General features: G+C 46.0%; 2 protein-coding genes and 1 long non-coding RNA gene across 4 annotated transcripts in view; 1 reads left to right on the top strand and 2 right to left on the bottom strand.

The window, feature by feature from the left end:
• SLC30A10 (solute carrier family 30 member 10) overlaps nt 1-16,018 on the bottom strand; it is a 29,621-nt gene extending 13,603 nt beyond the window's left edge. Inside the window, exon 1 of the mRNA XM_036235449.1 lies at nt 12,770-16,018. Within this exon, the coding sequence (XP_036091342.1) occupies nt 12,770-13,217 (448 nt within the window). The 5' untranslated portion in view covers nt 13,218-16,018. The remainder of the gene's footprint in view (nt 1-12,769) is intronic.
• On the top strand, nt 460-21,024 carry LOC118613366. Its single transcript, XR_004955430.1, has 4 exons — nt 460-996; nt 1,830-1,970; nt 6,896-6,964; nt 18,802-21,024. It is a non-coding gene; the product is annotated as an uncharacterized LOC118613366 (long non-coding RNA).
• Nucleotides 16,154-21,129, bottom strand: part of EPRS1 (glutamyl-prolyl-tRNA synthetase 1) — a 42,084-nt gene continuing 37,108 nt past the window's right edge. For both annotated transcript variants that reach the window (XM_016165076.2, XM_036235448.1), the window contains exons 30-32: nt 20,313-20,391; nt 16,593-16,657; nt 16,154-16,504 (exon numbers count right to left, since the gene is read on the bottom strand). In XM_016165076.2, coding sequence (XP_016020562.2) covers nt 16,354-16,504; nt 16,593-16,657; nt 20,313-20,391 — 295 coding nt within the window. In that variant the 3' untranslated portion in view covers nt 16,154-16,353. The remainder of the gene's footprint in view (nt 16,505-16,592; nt 16,658-20,312; nt 20,392-21,129) is intronic.

Raw genomic sequence — 21,129 nt, forward strand, 5'->3', positions numbered from 1 at the left:
AGCCCCGGCCCCGCACGGCCAGAGTCTAAGGGAGTGGCCAGGCGGTGGCCGTATCTCAAGAGACCTCACGCCGCCTCCCGCGGTGGCCTCTCCCCCCGCCCTCGCGCCCTGGGCCTCCCGCGGCAGGTGGCCGCAAGCCGCTGTGTGTCCCCCTAGAAGGGGACGGAGCAGGGCGCTGCTGGGAAGAGGGGGCGTGTCCGGGCGCCCCTCCTCGCGGACCCCCCACGCCCCCAAGCAGAGGCGGGATCCACCCCGCGACGCGCTTCCCCAGGCCCCGCAATCACCAGCGCCCTGACTGTTGACCCGTAGTGATAAGGACCTTGGCGGCTGTGGGTGTGACCGCTCTGCTGGCCGCGGACACCTTCGCGTACGTGCCCAGACGCTCGCTGCGCGCTTCCCCGGCCCGGCCTGGGCGCAGCGACCCTGCCCGGCGCCTGCCCGGCGCCCCTGCCCCGCGCGCCGCGCTTCGTGCTCTGCGCCCTGAGAGCTCCGAGCTGATCCCTGACTCCGCGCCCCCACCGCTGCCGCTGAGGTCCAGCAGCCTCATCCCCTCCTCTCGCCCACGGGCTTCTTTAAGGACACATTGGCGTTTCCGCCACCCCCTTCTTGGCGCGGTGTCGTCTCTTTCCCCCACCCCTTTTAGGATCCGCATTCACAAGAGGCGACGCTGCGGGCAGCCCTGGAGAAGGGCACAGGTCACACTGTTAAAAGTACGACGCTGCCACCCGGCACTCAGAAATGCACTTGGCCACCAGAGAAACCAGAGCGTGCCTCCTCTGTGTGCCTGTCCCATTCTCCATTGGAGAGCATGTTCCGCTCACCCGCATGTGGCCCTCACAGCTTGACCTGACACTCATAGGTCAGTCGACTGACCTCCATGATGGTCTATTCCAAATAGACTTCCTTGTTGACACAAGGTTCTGTTCCAAGGAAAATTCATCCAGGCGGCCCAGAGCGTCCCAGGAGCGGGACCTCTGAAGAAGAATCTTCCTCTAGGTCAGTGTGCAGAGTGGGGTGGGTTTGAGGGTGGGGGTGGGGCGGGAGGTGCGGTTTCTTTATAGGTCTGGCTTTCTAAAAACTTGTCACATTCCAAAAGGGATCTGAAGGTGGTCCGGTGATTTCTATTCTCTCTCCTCCATCCCCAAACCCTGAACTTGAACCATTCCTGAAAAAGACACATCAGTTTGAGGCTTGGAGATGATTTAAAATGTCTCACTCTGAAAAAGCATAGAATCCATTGGTGGCAGAGCATTCTAATTCGAGCCTTTGCCTCGTGAAACATAGTCTTGTCGTTTAATGCTCTCTGCTAAAACGTCCTTGATCTGAGGGTTCCACCTTTTACCAGATAAGCCTCCCAACTCAGGGAGCCTGTTAAGCATCCCCTCCCCACCCCTAGAAAAATATTCCATTCCGGGGAACCTGAGAAAATTTATCATTTAGAGCATTCCCTAAAAACGAGTATTAAAATGATCAATAATTTAAAAGAAGCAAGGAGGTCAAGGCCAATGACAGTTTCGAAGCCGCGTGGCCTTGCGCAAGTTCCTTAATTGTCTGGGCCGATGTCGCTGCTGTAAAAAGGGGGTGACAAAAGTGCCTTTCCATACGGTCGTGAGGATTAGACGGGTTAACAGGTGTAAAGGGATTATAACAGCTCCCGGCACTGCACGGCATGTAGTAAGCTCTCAAACAATGTTAGCTGCTTATTAATAAAAAGAAAGAAAAGAGCTGTCAGGGAAAAAAAAAAAAAGCCTGGACACAGGGAGGGAAAGGCAGGGTGCAGAGGTCCGCGTCTCATCATCGGCGTGTTCGTATCACGGCACGCGTGACAGAGCCTGACCATCGGAGCGCACGGATGGCACTCTCTCTCACCCCGGAGCGCGAGCGGCTCCCTCCCGGGTCCTGGCTCATCCTGCCCTCGAGCGAGGAAACCTCTGGAACATGCTAACCAGACGGCTGGCCAAGCAGTCCAGGTGAGAGAGAAAGTCCCCTGGGAACCCACTGGCAGGTCACCCTGGCCCCTGCCGGCTGCGTTCCTTTGTCATGCACAACTGAGAGAAAAGCCTGGGGTCCGTAGAAAGGTATCAGGGCAGATAAGGAGGATGATGTCACTGCCTTGAGGACAGTTTAGGGAACTAGAAAGCCAGTGGCTGGGGACGGAGCACAGGAAGGAGGGAGCCCTAAGCGTCTCGGGTGCTCTGCCCAGGGCCTTGCTCTGGACTTTATGAAAGGCTAAGGGTGTCAAGAAAATGCGCTTAAGAAAATGTTTTGACGAACTATGATTAGATATATAAAATATATAATTATATATAAATATTTATACAGTTTCATTTATCTACTTATTTGTATTTTATATACATATGTAAATATTTGTATGTAAATATATATATAGCACATACATATATATGTAATTATGACTCGATGAATTTATATATGAACATTTGTAACACAAAGGTCCTTTTTGTGCCCAAAAGTATACATTTTTGTCCCTCGGAGTTTTTTAGAATACCTTAAGAGCTTCGTTACCAATGGTGACCACTCGTTTTAACGATAGAGGCATGAAATATGAAAAAGAAAAAGTAGGCAGTCGTCAGAGCTGGTTGATTGACAGGGAGAAATTGTCCGTGAGCCTGGTGTGTTGCAGCTGTGTGGAAGGAGGCAGCTCTAAGACGGATTTTGAGCCGTGCCCATCGGCCTGCCCAGGAGTGGCACCTCCACGATTTCCCCAAAATGCCGCTGATTCTGCAGCAAAGTGGTCAGTCTGCTCCGAGCACTGGTCCAGGAGCAAACTGCCATAACATCAACTGTCACGATCAGCTCATCGAGAAAAGACCAGACTCTGGATAATTTAAATTTTGCACTTACTTTAGGAAAACTGGAAAGGCAGGAAAGCTTAGCAGTTAATAATATGAGCGCGGGAGTCAAACAGACTTAGAACCAAATGTTTGTGTCCCTCCGAAATTCATATATGTGGAACCCCTGACCCTCACAGATGAGAGGATTAGGAGGTGGGATCTATGGGAGGTGGCAGCGAGTGGGGTCTTCATGAACGGGGATCTGTGCTTTCTAAAAGAGACGTCTCCGGCTCCCCAGCCCCTATGGCCACGCCGGGACAGCGAGAAGGCTCTGGCCCATGGACGTGACCTGACCATCCCTGCACCCTGATCTCAGACTCCAGCCTTCGGAACTGTGAAAAATAAGTTTCTCTTGCTTATAAGTCACTTTATGGCATTTCGCTACACCAGCCTGAATGGACTAAGATACCAAGTACAGTTTGAGTTACAACACTTCACCACATACAAAGTACAGGAACCCAAATTACCGACTTCCCAGGGCGCAGTGTAAAAGAATGACGTTGATTTTTATATTGCGCCAGGGTTGATGGGTTTGGGCTCCCTGACGCATTTGACAGTGGCGATGCCATGTTATCGTATGGGGCCTGGTCTGTGCCCTTTTACCATCTCTGGATCACAAGAGCACATCCAGACACACGGGGGAACCCCATGCGTGAGGTCCGAGAGGCGGGAGAGGAAGTGAGGACAGGCAATCGAAAGGGGCCACGGCTCTCGGGAGAAAGAGGAGAAAGGATTCGAGGCAGAACTGGGAATTTAAGAAACATTTATATCCAAAATTCTCTGCCACATACTGAGAGCATTTGGGGTGTGATTCCTCCGGCTTGGTGAGCAGGAGGGGGAAATGTCAGCTTCGGACCATTTCCAAGTCAAACGGAGGCAAAAGAATTAGAAGTTGCAAGAAATGGGACTTCCTCCTTGACATCAATTCTAAACCTAATAATAGTTGTGGCTAGAAGTTAAGCCTTACGTCACGTAATAATTTATAAATGCTCTTGTCTGTGTTCTTTATCAGAAACAATATCACACAAACAGTTAGATTTCTTCTCCACTAGGTTCACCTTAGTTTTTAGACTATATGAAAATGAGAAGGGTCATTTGCCCAAGAAATTATGGAAAAAATTGTGTGTTGTGGGGTGGGGGGAGGATGTTAAAATAAAACCTATAAATAAATACCTTTCCCTTTATCTGCCAAATGCACAGGTTAAATGCTCAGGGTTATGTAGTGGAGAGATGCAGATTTGGGGGCTACTCAGACCGGGGCCCGAAACCTGGCTCTCTCAGTTGCTACAACTGGGCAAGGCACTTAACTTCTCCGGGATCTGTGTTCTTAGCTGCAGCCTGGAGGTAGAGCTCACTCTGTTGGCAATGGTCGCGAGAGTCAAAGGAGATAGCATAGGGACCAGCGTGAGTTCCGCAGGTGGTCCACAGATGGTGGGTCCTTTCCCTAACTTCCGGTTGTCATTATGCCCAGAACTACTGTTGATTTCTAGTAAGTAACACCATGGTGTCCCCTTCGCAGTTATTTAGAGTGCCCGATTTTTTTTATAAGATCATCTACTTCCACTGGGTCAAATAATCTAATTAGCTTAGACCTAATTAGCTATTGATTCATAAAAGGTATTACTAATGTAAAATAGCGATTAATAAAACACCTTATGAATATAAAAATACTTAAAATAAAATACTCTACAAATATAAAACTCCAAGCTTCTCAGCCGTCAGAGCTGCACCTCATTCGTCGTGAGCTTATCATCTGCTATTATTTGGCAGGAGAGTGGAGAAGGTCAAAGGAACCGGGCTGGGAGACACAACTTTGCTATCATCACGAAATGAGGGGCTGTGTTAAAGATTAATCTGACATTTGGAGAAGAGTCTTGACCTCTGACACTAAATTGTTATACAACTCAGATCGATTCGCTAAGTTTCTGAGCCTAACTGGTAAAATGCAAATAAGAACCTTGCACTACTGAGTGCAAGGACAAGTTCTGAACGTCAAGGGTAAGGAAGGCCTCCTCACTGTTGTAACGACGACGCCGTGGGGGGTCCTACCTGCGCATGCTCTTTCACTGCAGCGATGTACGTAGTCTAGTTAAGCATCTCTCATGCCCACTGATGAATATTGAGCTTCCCTTTTTATCTGCTTGCATTTTTTTCATCGTTATGGGGATAGTTGTGATCGTTCGTAAATACATTCTGTAGAATACGTCCTTGTGCATACATATAACATTGCTCTCTTTTTGCAGTATAGATTCCTAGAAATACTGAGTCAAAGAGTATGGGCATTTAAAGTTGTTGATAGCTCGCCAAATGGCCACACAATAATAGTACACGAATGTATACTTTTATCATACATGCATGAGATCGTTATCTTCATTTTATTTTCCAATTGTTTGTTGTTAGTGTATAGAATGTAATTGACTTTTTATATCAACTTTCTATTCTCTGATCTCACTAAATTCAGTTATTACTTCATATAGTTGTTTCATGGATTTCCTGGTATTTTTAAGGTAAACAATTCTATCATCTCCAAAGAAAGATAATCCTATTTTTTACTTTTATTTAAAAAAATATATATGTGAGTTCCATTTCCCCTAGGCTTCTAACATCACTATTCCATAAATTCTTTAATTCTTTTTTAGGGGGAGATTTAACTTTATTCAATGATTTTTTCTGAAGATCTTCCCACTAATGTCTAAAACATTCATACTCTATTCTGTATCTGGAATTCTGAAAGTAGTTCAGCCACAGTTCTATATTTAAATGGGTTTAATGCCCACAGTCTTTTCATACAATCATTTTCTGATTTCTAAACTCATCTTGATTCATATTTTGGTTGACTGGATTTCATTTAATGTTTTTTTTTTTTTTTTAAGAAGGGTTCTTGGGTTTTATAAATTATTTTTATAATGTCTTTATGTTGCCCATAATAAATGAACAGAACTTCATGAGTACAAAATTCTTAGTATATAAAAAAAAAACTTGATGAGATAAAAAAATATTTTATCTCCTGGAATTGTGTAGATATTGATTCATTATACCTTGGCATTGCATATTGCTGTGGAGAAATCTGAATCCGGCCTAAAATTTGTTTCCTTGTAGGTGACAGTTTTGTTTTGTTTTGTTTTGTTTTGACTGGATGCCTATGGGATTCTTTCTTTATGCTCGATATTCAGAAATATCTCCAGAATATATGGATTGATGGCTCCGTATCAATGTTCTCTTTTGATTTGCAGACTTTTATCTTCCTTTAGTTCAGAATAAATTCTTCTACCGTACCTTTGAGTAGGTTTTCCGGTACATTTATCTGCTTTCTGCCTCAGGAAACACCTAGTGTGTACATGGAGTGTCTCCACTGTTGTCCAGATCTGTTGTCTTTCTTCTAGTCACTTTAAACTCCTTGGCCCACTTCTCAAGCCTGTCTTCCACATCTCGGGTTGCATTCGATAGTGTTTATTCTGTCTCACTGCTTCCGATGTGAGTTTTCATTTCCGTACTTTTTCTTACCATCCACCTTCTCCCTGAATTCTGGCAGTTCTCATGCATGTTTTTATCTGAAAACGTCTTCTGTTACCTGGGGTAATTATTATTTTTCCCATGCATTTTTCATATGCCTTTTTGCTGGTTCCTTTTTTTTAACTTTTTCTCAGTAGCATCTCTAAGTCTTGGATCTTTGCTATTTATTGAGCAGGATGCTTAGATCCAAGTCTGCTAATAGTATGGGAAGGGGCAGGGGCGGGCTCCAAGGCTCAGGCGTCTGGCGGCTTCGGTTTAGACATGTTGTCTCAGAATGCCTGCCCCAAGTCTGCCTTCCCCCATCAACACAAATAGGTCACCCAGCAGACGGTCAGCGTGGTTCTTGTCAGTGCCTCCCATTCCCCAAATGTCACATTTCCACAAAAGGCACGGGCACAGGAGTGATGCTCATGGCCTCTTAGTATCACGTCCCCGACTTTCCCCAGAGGCAGAATAACTGCTCGGATTAGTGAGCATGGCCGAAAGCGTGGAGCACGCTCAGCTAACCTCTTCTGGGTTTTCTCTTTCAGGTTTTCCCCTCACAGGGACCTGCAATCCCGATCTGTAAGAAATGAGGCGGGCTCCGCCTGGTGGGTGAGGTGAGTCTAATTCTGGAATGGACTACTAAAAAGCTCTTGATTGCTATACATCTAAGCCATAGCCTTCGATATCTATAATACGGTTGATATTTTACATTAACTGGCATCTATATGTTATCTATCAATTGCTTCAAAGCTCAGGAGAGTAAGAAAAACATATTATTTATTAGTCCCTAAAGCCGTAATGTGCTGGTGAGTTGGCAAGAACCCTGAGGATAAAGGTAAAAATCTAGAGGCCAAAGTAACACACAGTGATTGAGGCTCCTCCAGATGAGACCAGGGGAGGAGCTACTGGGTTTTAAGTCTGCCATAAGTGTGAGCCAGGCAGTATTTTGACCTCGGCAGATAATGGGATGGGTTTATTTTACATACGGGGCTGTTTTAATAGGACTTCGTGACTGTGAGTCTTGAGGACTGGGTTATTCTATATGCTTCAGTCTTACTGCGCAAAGAAAATGAGAGGGAGAGTAGTTTGCGCTCAGAAACGACAGACGGACCAAGCCAGAGGAAGATAGCGGTTTCCTGAGGCCAGGCAGATGCAAAAAAAAAAAAAAAAAAAAAAGGAAAGGAAATGCACTTATACCTAAATATTCTTTAAAAGGAGATGAGACAGAATGAGATGATGAGCTGAGCTGAGTTGAGCTAAGCTCAGGTACTGGGAAACAGAAATTTCCAGAGGCAGAAAGTCAAGATGTCGGAGAGCTGATGGAAATTTGCCCTGCACCACCACCACCACCACCAGACAAGACCAGGCCCGGGGAGCTACTAAAAGTCATCCTCTTAAAACTGCGAGCACTGTCCAAAATCAGGGAGCCCGGGGAGTGCGGCCGCCAGCCCGCCTTCGGGTGCTGGGCGTGAGGAGAGTGGGCGCTTCGTTTCCTGAGCTCGTACATCTTCGGATGCAGAGCAAGACACTCAAGGAGCTGTAACCCGAGGAGCCTCGTTCGCCCTGGACCTGAAGCCAACGCCCCGGGGGACGAGACTTAAGGAGTCCCCAGCGTGTGTGGAATGCCTCGAGTCGTAGCCGGAGGGCAGGTCGCGCAGGCTGCTTTCCCCAGGACGGCCACAAGTACAGCTCCTGGTCCACACGCCCTGCTGCGGCACGATGACGCGTCTTCCATCTTGTCATTTGCTTGTAACCCAGAGGATCTACCGTCGGGCCAAAACCAAGGCATCGAAGCGTCGCCCTCGTCTGAGGGAACTCTCACGTGGAAGAGCAGAATGACCTGAGGCCACTCCAGAGTGAGGAAACCAAGCCATCCGGAGGGGTCACGTGTAGGTGGTCCAGTCGGCTGTCCTAGATACCGAGACCTTCCAGCTCCAGCGTCAGGCACATGAGCTCATCACCTCCAGGGGAGGCAGCCCCCGGCCTCTGCGACTTCCCAGCTGCGGCCCCAGGCGCCGTGGAGCGGGCAGGCTCTTGCCACTGTGTCCCTTCCAAATTCCAGCCCACAGAATCCCGAGGCCCACAAAATGACGGTGGTTCCACGCCACTGAATTTGCCGTGGTTCGTTACGCAGTAACCGAGACAAGAAACCACTATGCGAAGGTTGGCACAGCTGGAGGAAGCTTCCAGAAATTTTGGATTATTTGAGAGGAGAAGGCTAGGAAGATTAGCATAGATATTTAAGATATCATTAGGTGAGCTGCAAAGCAAAAGTTATTGTAGATGGTGGGGTTGCCTGTGTCCCGCAGAACAGGTCAAGAAACAGAGTCAGGACCCAAAACGGGCACAGGGTCAGTGAGGCGCGATGAGGGGTTCAAGGCGAGATTATGATCGTTTGAGCGCAGTCCCGGGTTAGACGTTTGGTTTAGCTGGGAAATGGTTTTCGAGTGAGGTGATCCACTCTGAGAGGCGAATGTTGACAAGATTTGTTTGGCCAACAGCTGCGTTTGGCAGACCCATGAAACACTGACTTCGTTTCTCTCACTGTGATGAGGAAAAAAACAAAACAAAACACCTACGTTGGAAAAACAAGTGCCTGGCCCAGAAAACAATGACAAAGTAAAAGGAAAAAAGTTCAACAAAAACGCCAGGCTTACGTGTGGGAGAGAAGGAAAGGGAAGAACTTGGATAAACCATGAAACGTTTCTAACGCGAGTGAGTTTTCCTGAAGAACAAGCACATAAGGAAGCAAAACACTGGAAGCTTCTCCAAGACCTCCCGAGAAAAGCTTTAGCAGGAGGACACGGCACTCGGGGCCTGAACATTCAGAAGCCTCGGAAAGACAGCTGTCTGGAGGGACAAAAAGCTGGCCCAAGGGCAACCAGACAGGCTTCAAAGATGCCAAACAGCTTCAGCTCCAAAACCAGCTGCGGCAGACCGGCAGGCAGAAGCCTGTCGGAGTGACAGAGACGCCTCCTTAGGAAGCCGTGTTCACAGGCCTAAGCAGTTCTGGGGGTAGGGGCAGCAGGGGCAGTCCCTGAGACACAGGATGGAAAAGCAACGGCCACTCACAGAAAGCGAGTGTAGACAGAGCCAGCAACAGGAGCTCAAGGCCTACGTGCCTGCCTGCCTTCCTTCCTTCCTTCCTTCCTTCCTTCCTTCCTTCCTTCCTTCCTTCCTTCCTTCCCTCTCCTTTCCTCCCTCTCTCCCTTCCTCTCTCCCTTCCTTTCTCTTTCTCTTTCTCTTTCTCGCTCTCTCTCTCTCTCCCCACCCCTTCCCTCCCTCTTTCTCTTCAGAGAGAAAGTAAGCACAATTTGGAATCAAAACAAAAATAACCTAAATAAATTCAAAGGAAAAGCATTTTGTAAAAAAAAAAAAAAAAAAAAATTAATTTTCAAAATTAAAAATAATAAACAGATATTTCAGATATAAGTTTGCCACTTATAGATTAGACGAATGGCAATCCTGGTCTATCCCAGGCAGAGCTGCACAAAATTACCTTTGTTTTAAAGTGTACGGTGAGGTATCCATTCAAGTGCAAGTCAAGGGCACAGGGAGACCCGCTAGTCACAAAAGAAAACTCAAGCCTGGAGAATGAGCAGAAATAAAAGACGAACATAAAAGATAGCGTGAAAGTGGAGGAGAATCGAACAAAGTAAACGAGGAGTAGGAAAGCAGGTAAACGAAGCGGATTTAGTCCCCGGGTCTGGAAAAAGGAAACTGCGAGGCCACGTGATCCCGAAGGTCTGAATCCACACATTGTCGCCCCCAACCCCCTCTCCCCAAACCCTGCACGACTCTCTTCCCCCAGACACACCCCCAAATATCCAAAGTTTGGACTTCAAACTCATTTCGCTTGTTTTTTTTTTTTCTTTCTTTCTTTCATGCTTGTAATATTTACTTTTTGCATTCGCCTGCCACTCGAGCCCCAAATACCTGCTCCACCGTGTCGTTTCCAGGTCAGGGCTGGGTTCGCACCAGCTGAGTATGGATCTAAGGCTGCCGGGCTCCCTCATCCCAGCCAGATCTTCCAGACATTCTTTTTCTCTCAGGTTTTTTTTTTTAAAAAGATTCCTGGCTCGTCTGTCTGATTCTCCAACACGTCTTACTCCATGAGTCCCAGGGATGTTTAAAGCCTTAAACTGTACATACGATCTGTGTTGTTAACATTTAACTTAAAGTTTGTGGTCTTATTTTTCACTTTTCTGTGATCTCAAACGTAAACTATAACTGGTATCAACTCCTACACCAGACAGGCGGAGCAGAATAAGTTAAAGATCCAGAGACCCAGGGGAAACCGAAGTGTTGCTAAGGAAATTCTTTCTGGCTGCAGACTCTGCAGAAGGGATGGATTGCCTGACTCTGATCAGACGCCTGCAGGTACCACAGGCCTTTAGTTGATAGGCACTTTAAAATGCTTCAAGCTGGGGTGCTAGACATATGGAAATTCTTTATCTTAAATCTAGATTGACTCTTTTGACATCAAGAATCATTTTCCCCTCTCATATTTTAAACCTCCTAGTCTAAATCGGTGTGTGTGGATTCATCACATTTCTCGTGAGACTAGGAGACATTTGAAATTGAGTTCATGTCAGTGTATGAGATCCATCTAACCCAAATGTTTACTTTTTAATTTAAGCTTATTTAGGTGATGGGAAGGATATCAAAAGGTATACTTTAGCCAAAGTGATAAACACATAACTCTAGACATAAATGCTAAGGAGCTAATAAATAGCTATCCTAAAATTACTTGGAGGGTTTAAACACTGTGAAATTTCTATTATAAAAATTCAGCAACACCTTTTCCTTGGTCACTACTAAGGGTTTGCTGTCCCTTCTCCCGTGTTAAATTGATATGTGGCAATAAAAACATACATTTGTTTTCACATATCAAGCATGTGAAATTCACAACGTGGCGCCCCGAGAAGTAATTTTTGCATGTCGACTGATGTAAACGAGGCATAAGGTCTCACGCTAACTTCTGTATTTTAAGAAAGACGAGGCCCTAGTTGATTTCTTAAATACAAAAAGATACAGATTCTAGTTTCTCGGTTGCTGCCTTTTATATACTTAACACACATTATAGGTGCTCTCATAACATACCTTCTGCCAATAGGAAAATTTAGACAGAGAGAGGATAAAGGATGAGAGCCAGCCGACAAAATTTACGGTAGCAGTAAAGACAAAAGGAATACAATTTAAAAAATGCACATGTAGGCTCTGAGGCTTCCCAGGCCAGGTATATAGTGTCCCTTCTAGTCAGAGAAAACTGATCAGCACCAAAATTAGGAGAATCTTGAAATTTTAAAAAATCCAAATGAGCCATTGGCATTCAACGATACAGGATTATCACATAATTCAAAGGCTTGCGATGGGATTTTTAGGAAAACAAGAATTACTCTTTGCCAAGTACCTATGAAGGGCTAAACCCTAAGATCTGTTTTCGCCCTTAGCACCTGCACATTGCAGGTGGGCACACAGGCTCGTGAAGTAAGTGGACCACTGCCCTGTGGGGAAGCCATGATTTTGAACCTGGTCTGCTCATGCCATATGACATCTTCAAAAAGCACAGGAAGTTACTCTTCTGCCGGAAGGTTTTCATGTACTTTTAAAAACAATTCCATTTGTGGCAGTAAAAGAACACAGTTCCATCTAATCATTTATCTTGTGGATTTATTGTTTTAGATTTATCGTTCTCTTCCAAGAATTTAAAACTCCGTCTTTTGACACATGATCCAGTAAGTTTGGTGCCCACTCCTAGGGTCCCCCTAAAGAATCACCTGTAAATAGTTTTCCATTTTTCTCAAATAGGACAGATGTATGCAATAAATACATATAAAAATTTCCATCCGAAAGAGAACTAAATTCTCTAGGTCATCTCCTTTTTTTCCCCTCTCTCTCCATTTTATTAAACAATCCTTGAATATATTCCTCAGAGTTTATTAGCCTAGCCAAGTGATCAATACCCTGCTCGGCGTGAACTGGTTATACACAGTGCAGTATTTTTGAACATGTTTTACAGAGACATTAAAATCTTATTTTTAAATTCACACAGGGCCATGCCACATCTGGGTAAACAAAAGTAACTCATTAAAGGAGAAACAAAAGTAACTAATTAAAAGTAACCGCTTTCAAAGCCACCGTCCAACTTTCTTTCATATTGTTCCCGATACAGCTCTGGTGAGTACCTTTCCTCCCTGTCTGTCTGAACTCTTTTTCATTCCCTGTAAAAATTAAAGGAGACCCCCCCCCACCCTCACCCCCAAGACAAAAGTGGCCTGCTGCCAATCCGCTCGCAAGAAACTTCGGACTGCAGGTGACTCTTTTGAAAAGACCTTATGAAAAGTCCCAGGGATAAGAGGCCGACCGAACGATCCGGCCGTCGGACAGGTGGCTGCAACACCTGAGGGGCCACTTACCTGTCTCAACGTCTCCCCTGGGCCCACGTGCCGTGCAGTAGCAACAGTCCAGGATGAAGTAGTTGAGGACATTGAAGAACAGCCCGATAATCCCAGCGCTGAGGACCAGCAGCGGCTGCGCCGTCTTCTCGGGATTGATATACCTTCTGATGGCCTCGATCAGGATGCTGAACATCAAGGCCACGGCAAAAATGGAGTTGCCAAAAGCCCCCACAACGTCTGCCCGCAGAAAGCCGAACGTGCCCTTCCTGTGCTGGGTGATGCCGCTGGCCCGCAGGCCGAACAAGCCTATCACCATGGACAGCAGGTGAGAGAGTACGGCGAAGGCGTCCGAGGCCAAGGACAGCGAGTTGCCGAGGTAGGCGATCGTGAGCTCCATCACGAAGAGCAGGATGCTCAGGACGCTCATGAAGATGAGGCGGAAGCTGCGGCCCGAGTACCGGCCCATGGCTCTCGGCTCTTGGCTCTCGGCTCTCCGGCGGCAACTCTTGCTTTTCTGGGAAGGCCAGAGAGCTCTGGGAGGAGAAGCCGCGGATTTAGTGATTGCAACTCCTGGAAGACTCTCCCCTTCAGCCTTTCAGCGCTTGTCATATTTGGAAATCACCTTTTATGGGCCGCTATAAAGCCATAAAGCCGTTTAAAGGGCGATTAAGCAGGAGCGGTCACGTGAGCGGGGGACCCATGGAGGATGCAGGCTTCAGATACGGACGTGGGGATTTCTTCTATTTGTTTGTGTGTTTAATCGCAGAAGTCAAGAGTCCCTGTGACTTCTGGCTCGCCCGTGGCCTTGGCCTTTCCTGGCTTCCACACTCTGATGAGGAAGCAGTGACTGCTCTGGCGAGACAGGTCCCGTGACAGATAATCATGTCCTGTTTGGGTTTTAATGCTGTTCCCTGCATGGAACAGGGAATATTCTTGATCAGAGCTACAGTGAGTGAAAGCCAGATGTGAGGCGAGGGTGACTTAACTGCCTTGCCCGCCGGTCTGGAATACACAGGCACCCGACTCCCGAATGTTCTCAAAAACGAGGCGAGGAAAACATTCCCCAAGCTCGGGAAAGATCACACACCTCGAGATTGCACGAGCTGGAGACATTAACACCCACTGGTTTCAGGAAGAAAGCCACATTACGATTGAACTGATACAAGGAAATTCTCAAAAAAAATCTTATCTTGTCGCTCATATCCCTTAATGGTTTGCCATTTCCCGAATAACTGAAACAATAGCGGCCTCTGTTGTTCTCGGCGGCCTGCCCACACACGGTCCTCCAGGGAAAGAGCCCGGGATGACTACACCTGACCTTTTCTTCCCCGAAGGTAGTCTGACTGTGATGCTTAGTTTTGTGTGTCAGTTTGGCTGGGACCCAGACATTTGGTTGAACGTTATTCTGAGGGATTTCTCTGAGGGCGCTTTGGATGAGATTAACATTTGAATCTAGACCCAGTAAAACAGGCAGCCTTCCCCCATGTGGGTGGGCCTCGTCCAACCAGTTGAAGGCCGGACCAGGCCCTCCTGGGTCCTCTCGATGCTTTCCAGCGGGGACACTGGCTTCTTCCTGCCTTCGGGCCTCACCTGACACGTGACGCCTTCCTGGTCTCGGGCATGGCCGCCTGGGGGCCTTCAGACTGACACTATACCGTCAGGTTCCCAGGGCTCTTGTTTGCTGTGTCTCACTGCAGACCTGGGGACTTCTCGGCCTCCACGAGCGTGTGGGCCACATCTTTATAACGAATCTCTGTCTATCTGTCTGTTGGTTCGGTTTATCTGGAGAACCCCCATACTCTGACTTTGATTAAATCTTAACAATCTACTATATGTAGCCTTGATAATTCCCTTAGCATCCCATAAATGGTCTCCAATTCCCTTAATAGTCTAACAGTGAAGACTTCTACCATGAACAACTTGTGTAGTAAATTGCACCAAGACGACGTCTTTCGTCCAACCACGCGGCAAGCATTCACTGAGTTCCTCCAGACCATCGGACGTACTGTGGACTCTGGGGAGACAGCAGGGACTGAGACGAACGCCACTGCCATTAGGCAGCTCACGTTCTGGCGGGCGCCGGGGAGGCAGATAATTAACAAAGTCAGTCAGGAAATGTACTGAATGTCAACGGAGAGTGGTGGGCGCTGGTGCGGGGGTGGCACCGTGACTCTAAATACGGCGACCGAAGACTTGACTGAGTATTTCCTACAGGAGGTAAGACCCGCACTCCAAAGGTCTTTCTTAACGGCAACACTCGGTTTTGGCGGCACACCTAAAATGTATTTTGAGAAGTCCCTATTCCATGAGACTCGATAAAAATCTTTTTACGCCACATCAGTATCATAGACGTGCCTAACTCAAACTTTCCAGTAAAGGTGAGAAAATGCACTGGTGTAACGTCCCCTACTGAGCCACAGGAAATGTGTGTGTCTGTCTGCTTTCTCGAGCCTGATGGTGTGACCGAACTGTGATTGTCACCTCAGGCACAGGGACAGTTCTCAGTGTATTGCTGCTGGTGGGAATGACGTCATCCTGTCTCCGTGAGGGTGACCCAGACAATGGCCTCCCCCTCAGTGCTCGGCCTGTCCGCTGCTCCTTCTCCTTGTCCCCGTCACCGCCTGACTTTGCATCTGAAGCAGAACTACTCCGAGATGAAGCCGGGAAGAACCGCGTCTGGTTTTACCGCTGTCTGCCAGACACCGCACAGAGCGCTCGGACTTACTAATCAATGGCACAGCGAGTGACGAGCAAAGGGCCAAAGGTATGCGTGATACCTTTTGATACTGCTGATGAGCCCTGAACACCAGTCATAAGAAAGATGACTCAAATCAGTAACTGGGGTCAGACAGAAGTAGGGTGACAGGCTCTCCGGTCAAAATTCCGTCTCTTCGCTTGTTCTGTGGAGCGTTGTGTGCTGCTCAGCTCTCGGAACGGAGTCTCCCCATCAGCAGCAGGCCACCCGAGCTGCTGTCGCTGTCGGTCCTAGTAAACACACCTCGCCCTATTTGCTGCACACCTTTGCTTTTGTGACCATCAGGTCCCTAGCTAATGGCTGTCACCCGCAAGTGAAATGGTGATCATTTCCTAGAGGATATTGTTTGGATTCGGGTTTCTGCACTCTCCTGAAAAGCATCGCCAGTGAAGGTGTTTGAAAGTTTTACTATTTTAGGTGAATCTTAAAAGTTAATTCATGGCATCAGGCTTTGGGTGAAGGACACCTTCCTTAACATAATTACTTGCTACAGAATTCCCTCAAAGCTGCCAACTTCTGACCACCTCTACCTGTCAGGGAACTCCTACGAAGAGACATCATTTTCAGTTATTTTCATCTCTTCGCAGGAATTTCCTCGTGGTGTAAAGTTCGGGTATTTCAGAAACAAACGACTACGTCACGCAGCATTAGTCCATGACATTTATTCCTGGGCAGGTTTACAGAAAAGCTCTTCCCCACCGTGAGGCAAAGCAGTGTGTGTTTCATGGGCCCTCCCTTCGGAACATTTATGTTAGAAAAATCATAAAACTGTCTCCATGTGGGGAGGGAGCAGCCCGAGCGCTACAAGGTGAGGCGGGCTGGGGACGGGGCGGGCGCGGCTGCACCCTCAGTAGCTGCGGCCGAACAGGGTGTAGTACTTGGCGGGGTTCCTGCCGCAGACGCACCGCGCCCCGGGCGGCAGCGGGCGCAGGGGCTGGAAGGGGATGCAGAGGCTCTTGGCTCCCATGGACGGGGCGCCGGGCTCGACGTCCTGATCCCTGGAATTAAAACACAGCACAGTGACCGCGCTCTCGCGGCACGAGCCCGCCCGCCCCGGCACGCGGGGCTCCCGCTGGCCGTGCGTACCTGGCGGTGGTCTTCTTGATCCAGTCTTCGCAGTCGATCTCCCCACAGAACGGAATCTGAGCAATCTAACGAGAAAAGGGACAACACTGAGCGTTTATAACTCCTCCTAGGCCACGCCGGGGACCCCTGAGTTCTCTGCGGAACTTGCAAGCACACGGCACGGGTCCCGCAGCCTTCTCAGGCCGCGGCGCCCTTGCAAACCTACTGGAACTTTGCTCGGAAATGCGAGAGACAGAAAAGAAAGTTTTCCCGCCACCCCGAACCCACACGTCACAGGACGTGAGGACATAGCGCAGACCTCTGTGCAACACGCCCAGTGTCCCCATTGCAGAAGTGGCTACGCCGCGGCGCCCGGAGAGGAGGGGCGGCAGTGAGGCCCCCTCGTGAGCCCCCCTCTTCACGTCTGGACCGCTGCCTGCGCCTCCTGAGTGCTCATCAGGACAGAGGGAGGTGACAAACAGTGGACTTTTAAAGTGTCGTCGACAATAACAATTAGCAATCCAGCAAACCTTGCCTTACGTTGCACTGCGTTTAACATATTGAAGGTTAAGCGAATCGTTTTTCAAGTCCGAGGGTATTTGAAAGTCAAAAATCATTTTGTATCAGGAAAATGGCACTACCCAAATTTTCCTGGCACAGACCATACAGAATAAGAGGCAGAATCAAGAGACCCGAGATGTTATACTAAATTTGAAATTCACTACCTATTTAAAAAACCTCTAGCCTTGAGTTTCCTTTGTAAAATGTAGATGTTAGATGAGAATTAAGACTTCTCTCAGTTGTGAATCCTCAATTTTTCATGGCATGTCTACTCCAAGATGAGATTCGTCTGCGGTAACATTTATGTAACGGTCCTATAAAAAACTCCCAGAGGTCAGCGTTGGTAGTGGGGAGATCGAGGTGTGGAAAACCCCCACTCATCAGAAACGCACACTTAGAAGCAGCTACAGAGGCCCCGGCTCCCCATGGACCTCTGACCAGTTACCCCAGCTCAGTCCCACGCTCAGTCCCTCCTGCAAATACCTCCGGCACCGGGGGCTTGGTTACACAAGTTTCAAAAGGCTTTTTTTTTTTTTAAGAATAATGTGAAAATGGACAAAGATTGAGAAATTATTTAAAAACTGAGCATGCACTGGGTGAATATCACCGTGGGACGAGGGAGAGTTAGTTATCTGTGTCTCTTATGTTTATTCAGCAAAACACGTCAGCCTGTTATTTTGATAATCTTTCCTAAGGTAAAAAAGAGCTGATAAATTCAGAGGCAAATCCTGCGAGGAAGAATGAGTGGGCGAAAGGATGGTAGGAAGGATGGTAGTAAAAAATATTCTGCAAAATTTTAATATAGGAACTGTGCAGTGAAAAGCGAAGCAAAGGCAAACCTAGAGATTTAAGAGCTTAAATAACCAGTTAACGTCCCCATTTTGAAACCTGGTAAATCATTAGCATTTATACAAACAAAAAGCATGAAAAAGAAGTACATTCATAAAAGTACTGTTTAAAATTCATTACGAAAGACAGAATGGGGAGAAAACTTTAATCATTGTCTTTATGCAATGATAAAAATACTACAATTTAATTACAAATTTAAATTGTTTTTGAGAAAATTCTTTGACTAACTCACATAGCTATATTTTTATAACTTTAACAAATTTTACAGTAAAGTTTTTCTCTAAGAAAAAATTGCTAAGCTTTGAGAAGATATTTCTAAGAATTTAAAAATTTAAAATAGTGTAACATATGAAAAAATGTTACTTGTATTTGAATTCAAAACTGATAATTTTGCAAAAAAACCCCACATTTTAATTCTTTCTAGCTCCAAGATAAAGTTTAGATGATAAAACCTTAAATTTCTATTTATGCATATAATTCAAATATAAAAGGACAGTAGACATTTTTAGGCTATTTATCTAGCCATGGCAAAGTTCGTAACTTTTTATTTTTTATAATTTCAACATCTATGTTTTAAAAAGATAAAGTCTATTGCAATATATAGTATCTTGCATTCTGTAGCCAAAAATGTTAATGACACGAAATATCCACACTCAAAAATCACAGTGATCAATAGATTAGTAATGTACATCAACATTAAAAAACATATATTACAAATAATATTGATTTTTCATTTAATTGAGACCATCCCCTTGGAAAAATTTACTAAAATCAAGTCCTGTAAGTCAAGTGTAAATATTTTTTTCATTTGTACTAACAGGGAACAGCAGAAAATCAGACTTTCACCTACATTCGAGTTCCAAGGACCCTCCCGCCTCTTCCCCTTCCAGCGAATAATAGTTTTACTTGCAACGGCCTCAGAGGCTGCTTGACGGTCAGCGGACACGGCTCAGCCGGCCGGCATGGGGGAGACGGGGACGGAACAGCGTGGGCAACAAGCAGCAGTACGTCTCGGTCTCCGCGTTGGCCACGCAAGTAAAACGCTATCTTCTGCTTCGGAACAGATGCTGAAATCTCCCAACAGATTCTCTGATATTACAGTAAAAGCTATGATTCCACTACTATCTGCTGAGGTTCATTTCTTTGAAAGCAATGGATTAACTCATACTTACTCTATTGATTTATTAACTCTTATGCAATGCCTTAATAGACTGTACTGCAAAAGTGACTACCACCTTTCTATTATATTGAGTCAAGTGACAAATTATGAAAACCAGAAAGGTGGAAGATTACGAAGGCAATCGAGTAAGAGAAATAAGAGAAGGCTAAATACTGAAGTGTCATGCATCTGAAGGCCATTTGAAGGTTATTGATTTTGTACTCATTTTATCAACTAGTAAACTGACAGCCAGAGAGATTAACATTTCTCCAGCTCATACAATAAGAGACACTCGGTTACGACCAGAACCGATGCAAACTCTGCCTTAACATTCTCAGCATGAGTTAAAAAAAAAAAAGAAAGAAAGAAAGAAAGATACAGGGAAAGTGCACTAAACTGAGTCCAAGGGGGATCTAAAACTCCAGTGCCAGGCGCGCCTCTGCGGAGCCAGGGTAATTCATTTAGACTGCGGCCGGCATGTATAACAGACTCCTAAAGCCTGTAAGTGATTTATTCCAGTAATCAATAACTTCGCGAAGCAGGACTTCTTCTTTATGAAAATTAAAAGTTTTGGCCAGGAACATCTGCATGCGGACAACACAAAAGCTGATAAAATCTTAAAGAGCCTCAGACTGCTTAGAAAAATTATGTAGTTTAAGGAGCCAGAAGTACCCACTCGTTCTGAAAAAACCGGCTTAGGAATGAGCATTACTTTCCCCTTATTACACAGAAAGTTCAATCAGCGAATATCTGAGTAAATATATAGTCAAGAGTTGAAAGAAACGGACTTTTAACCTTGTTTTAGGCATCTGGACATTACATTTCCAAAGCCAGAATGAGGTTTGCTTTAGGAACTTACAACAAGCTGAAAAAACAAAATGAAGATGTTCAATAATGAAAACATGAGGGCTCATAGAGATCGCATGCTGGTTAGCCAGCATGTCCGGCCTGAGAAAATGCTTGTACATGAGGAGTTCACAGCGGTATCCAAAAATGATATAACACTGAGATGCTTCAGGAAAGCCAGCGGAAAAGAGTGTGCAGTGCTGAGTAACACTAAGTAGTTCTGTGTGACTGGACTTGAAGAAGACATTAATATCACTTAAGTTCCGTGAGCCATAAAATACCATTTCTGAAATATTTTTATATTCAAAACTTCGGAAGTCTCTTACCTTTCCAGAATCTAGCACCTTCTGAAAGTCTTCTATCGAATTAGCCACAACCATATGAGTCTTAAGGTCTTCAGAAGCCCTATCAAAAAATAATCGGAGAAGAATATGTAATTTTTTTTATTACTATAACAAAGCTCTTTAAAAAAAATAAATAAACAAACCTAATTTAATGAAAGAACAATAACTAGGAAGTGAGAACTCAATCTGAACAAGTAATAGTTACTTTTATTACTGATGTTAAATCTCTATTGGCCAACATTCTGTTATGCCGCTTACTACCTATGAGAATCTGGGCTATTTTTTTAAACCTCTCAGATCTAATTTTCTGCTTCTACAAAACTGGAAAAATATTCAAATAAGTCTAACTGCCATACGAGGTTGCTGCGAGAGTCAAACACCGGGGCATCAAAATGTTCTGAGAAGGAAAAACACATCACTGCACATCGTCGAGCTGCTTTCACGTACTGTGTACTTCTTCCGTTAAGAGTCTGGGGTTTTAGTAAAGGGGATAAATATTATTCTCTTCCACGCTGAAGGCCACACGTCACACGAGGACCAGGACCACGTGCGCCTGTGCCAGCGGCCCACCAAGCCCGTTCCCCTTCCTCGCACATTTCTGTAGCAAGATGGGCCCAGGTGACTAATTTATAGCCAGTGAGATTTAGGGGAAAAAATATGCCACTTCCCAAGCGTAAGTCTTGGGGGGGGCGGGTGGGGATGAGGGTTGCACCTTTATGTAACTTCAATTAACAAATTTACTGAATAAAAATGTCGACAAAAAACTGCTTTCTGCCACTGACGCAGTGGATTCCCAGGC

The sequence above is a fragment of the Rousettus aegyptiacus genome, unplaced genomic scaffold (assembly GCF_014176215.1).
Source record: "Rousettus aegyptiacus isolate mRouAeg1 unplaced genomic scaffold, mRouAeg1.p scaffold_m13_p_18, whole genome shotgun sequence".
NCBI lineage: Eukaryota > Metazoa > Chordata > Mammalia > Chiroptera > Pteropodidae > Rousettus > Rousettus aegyptiacus.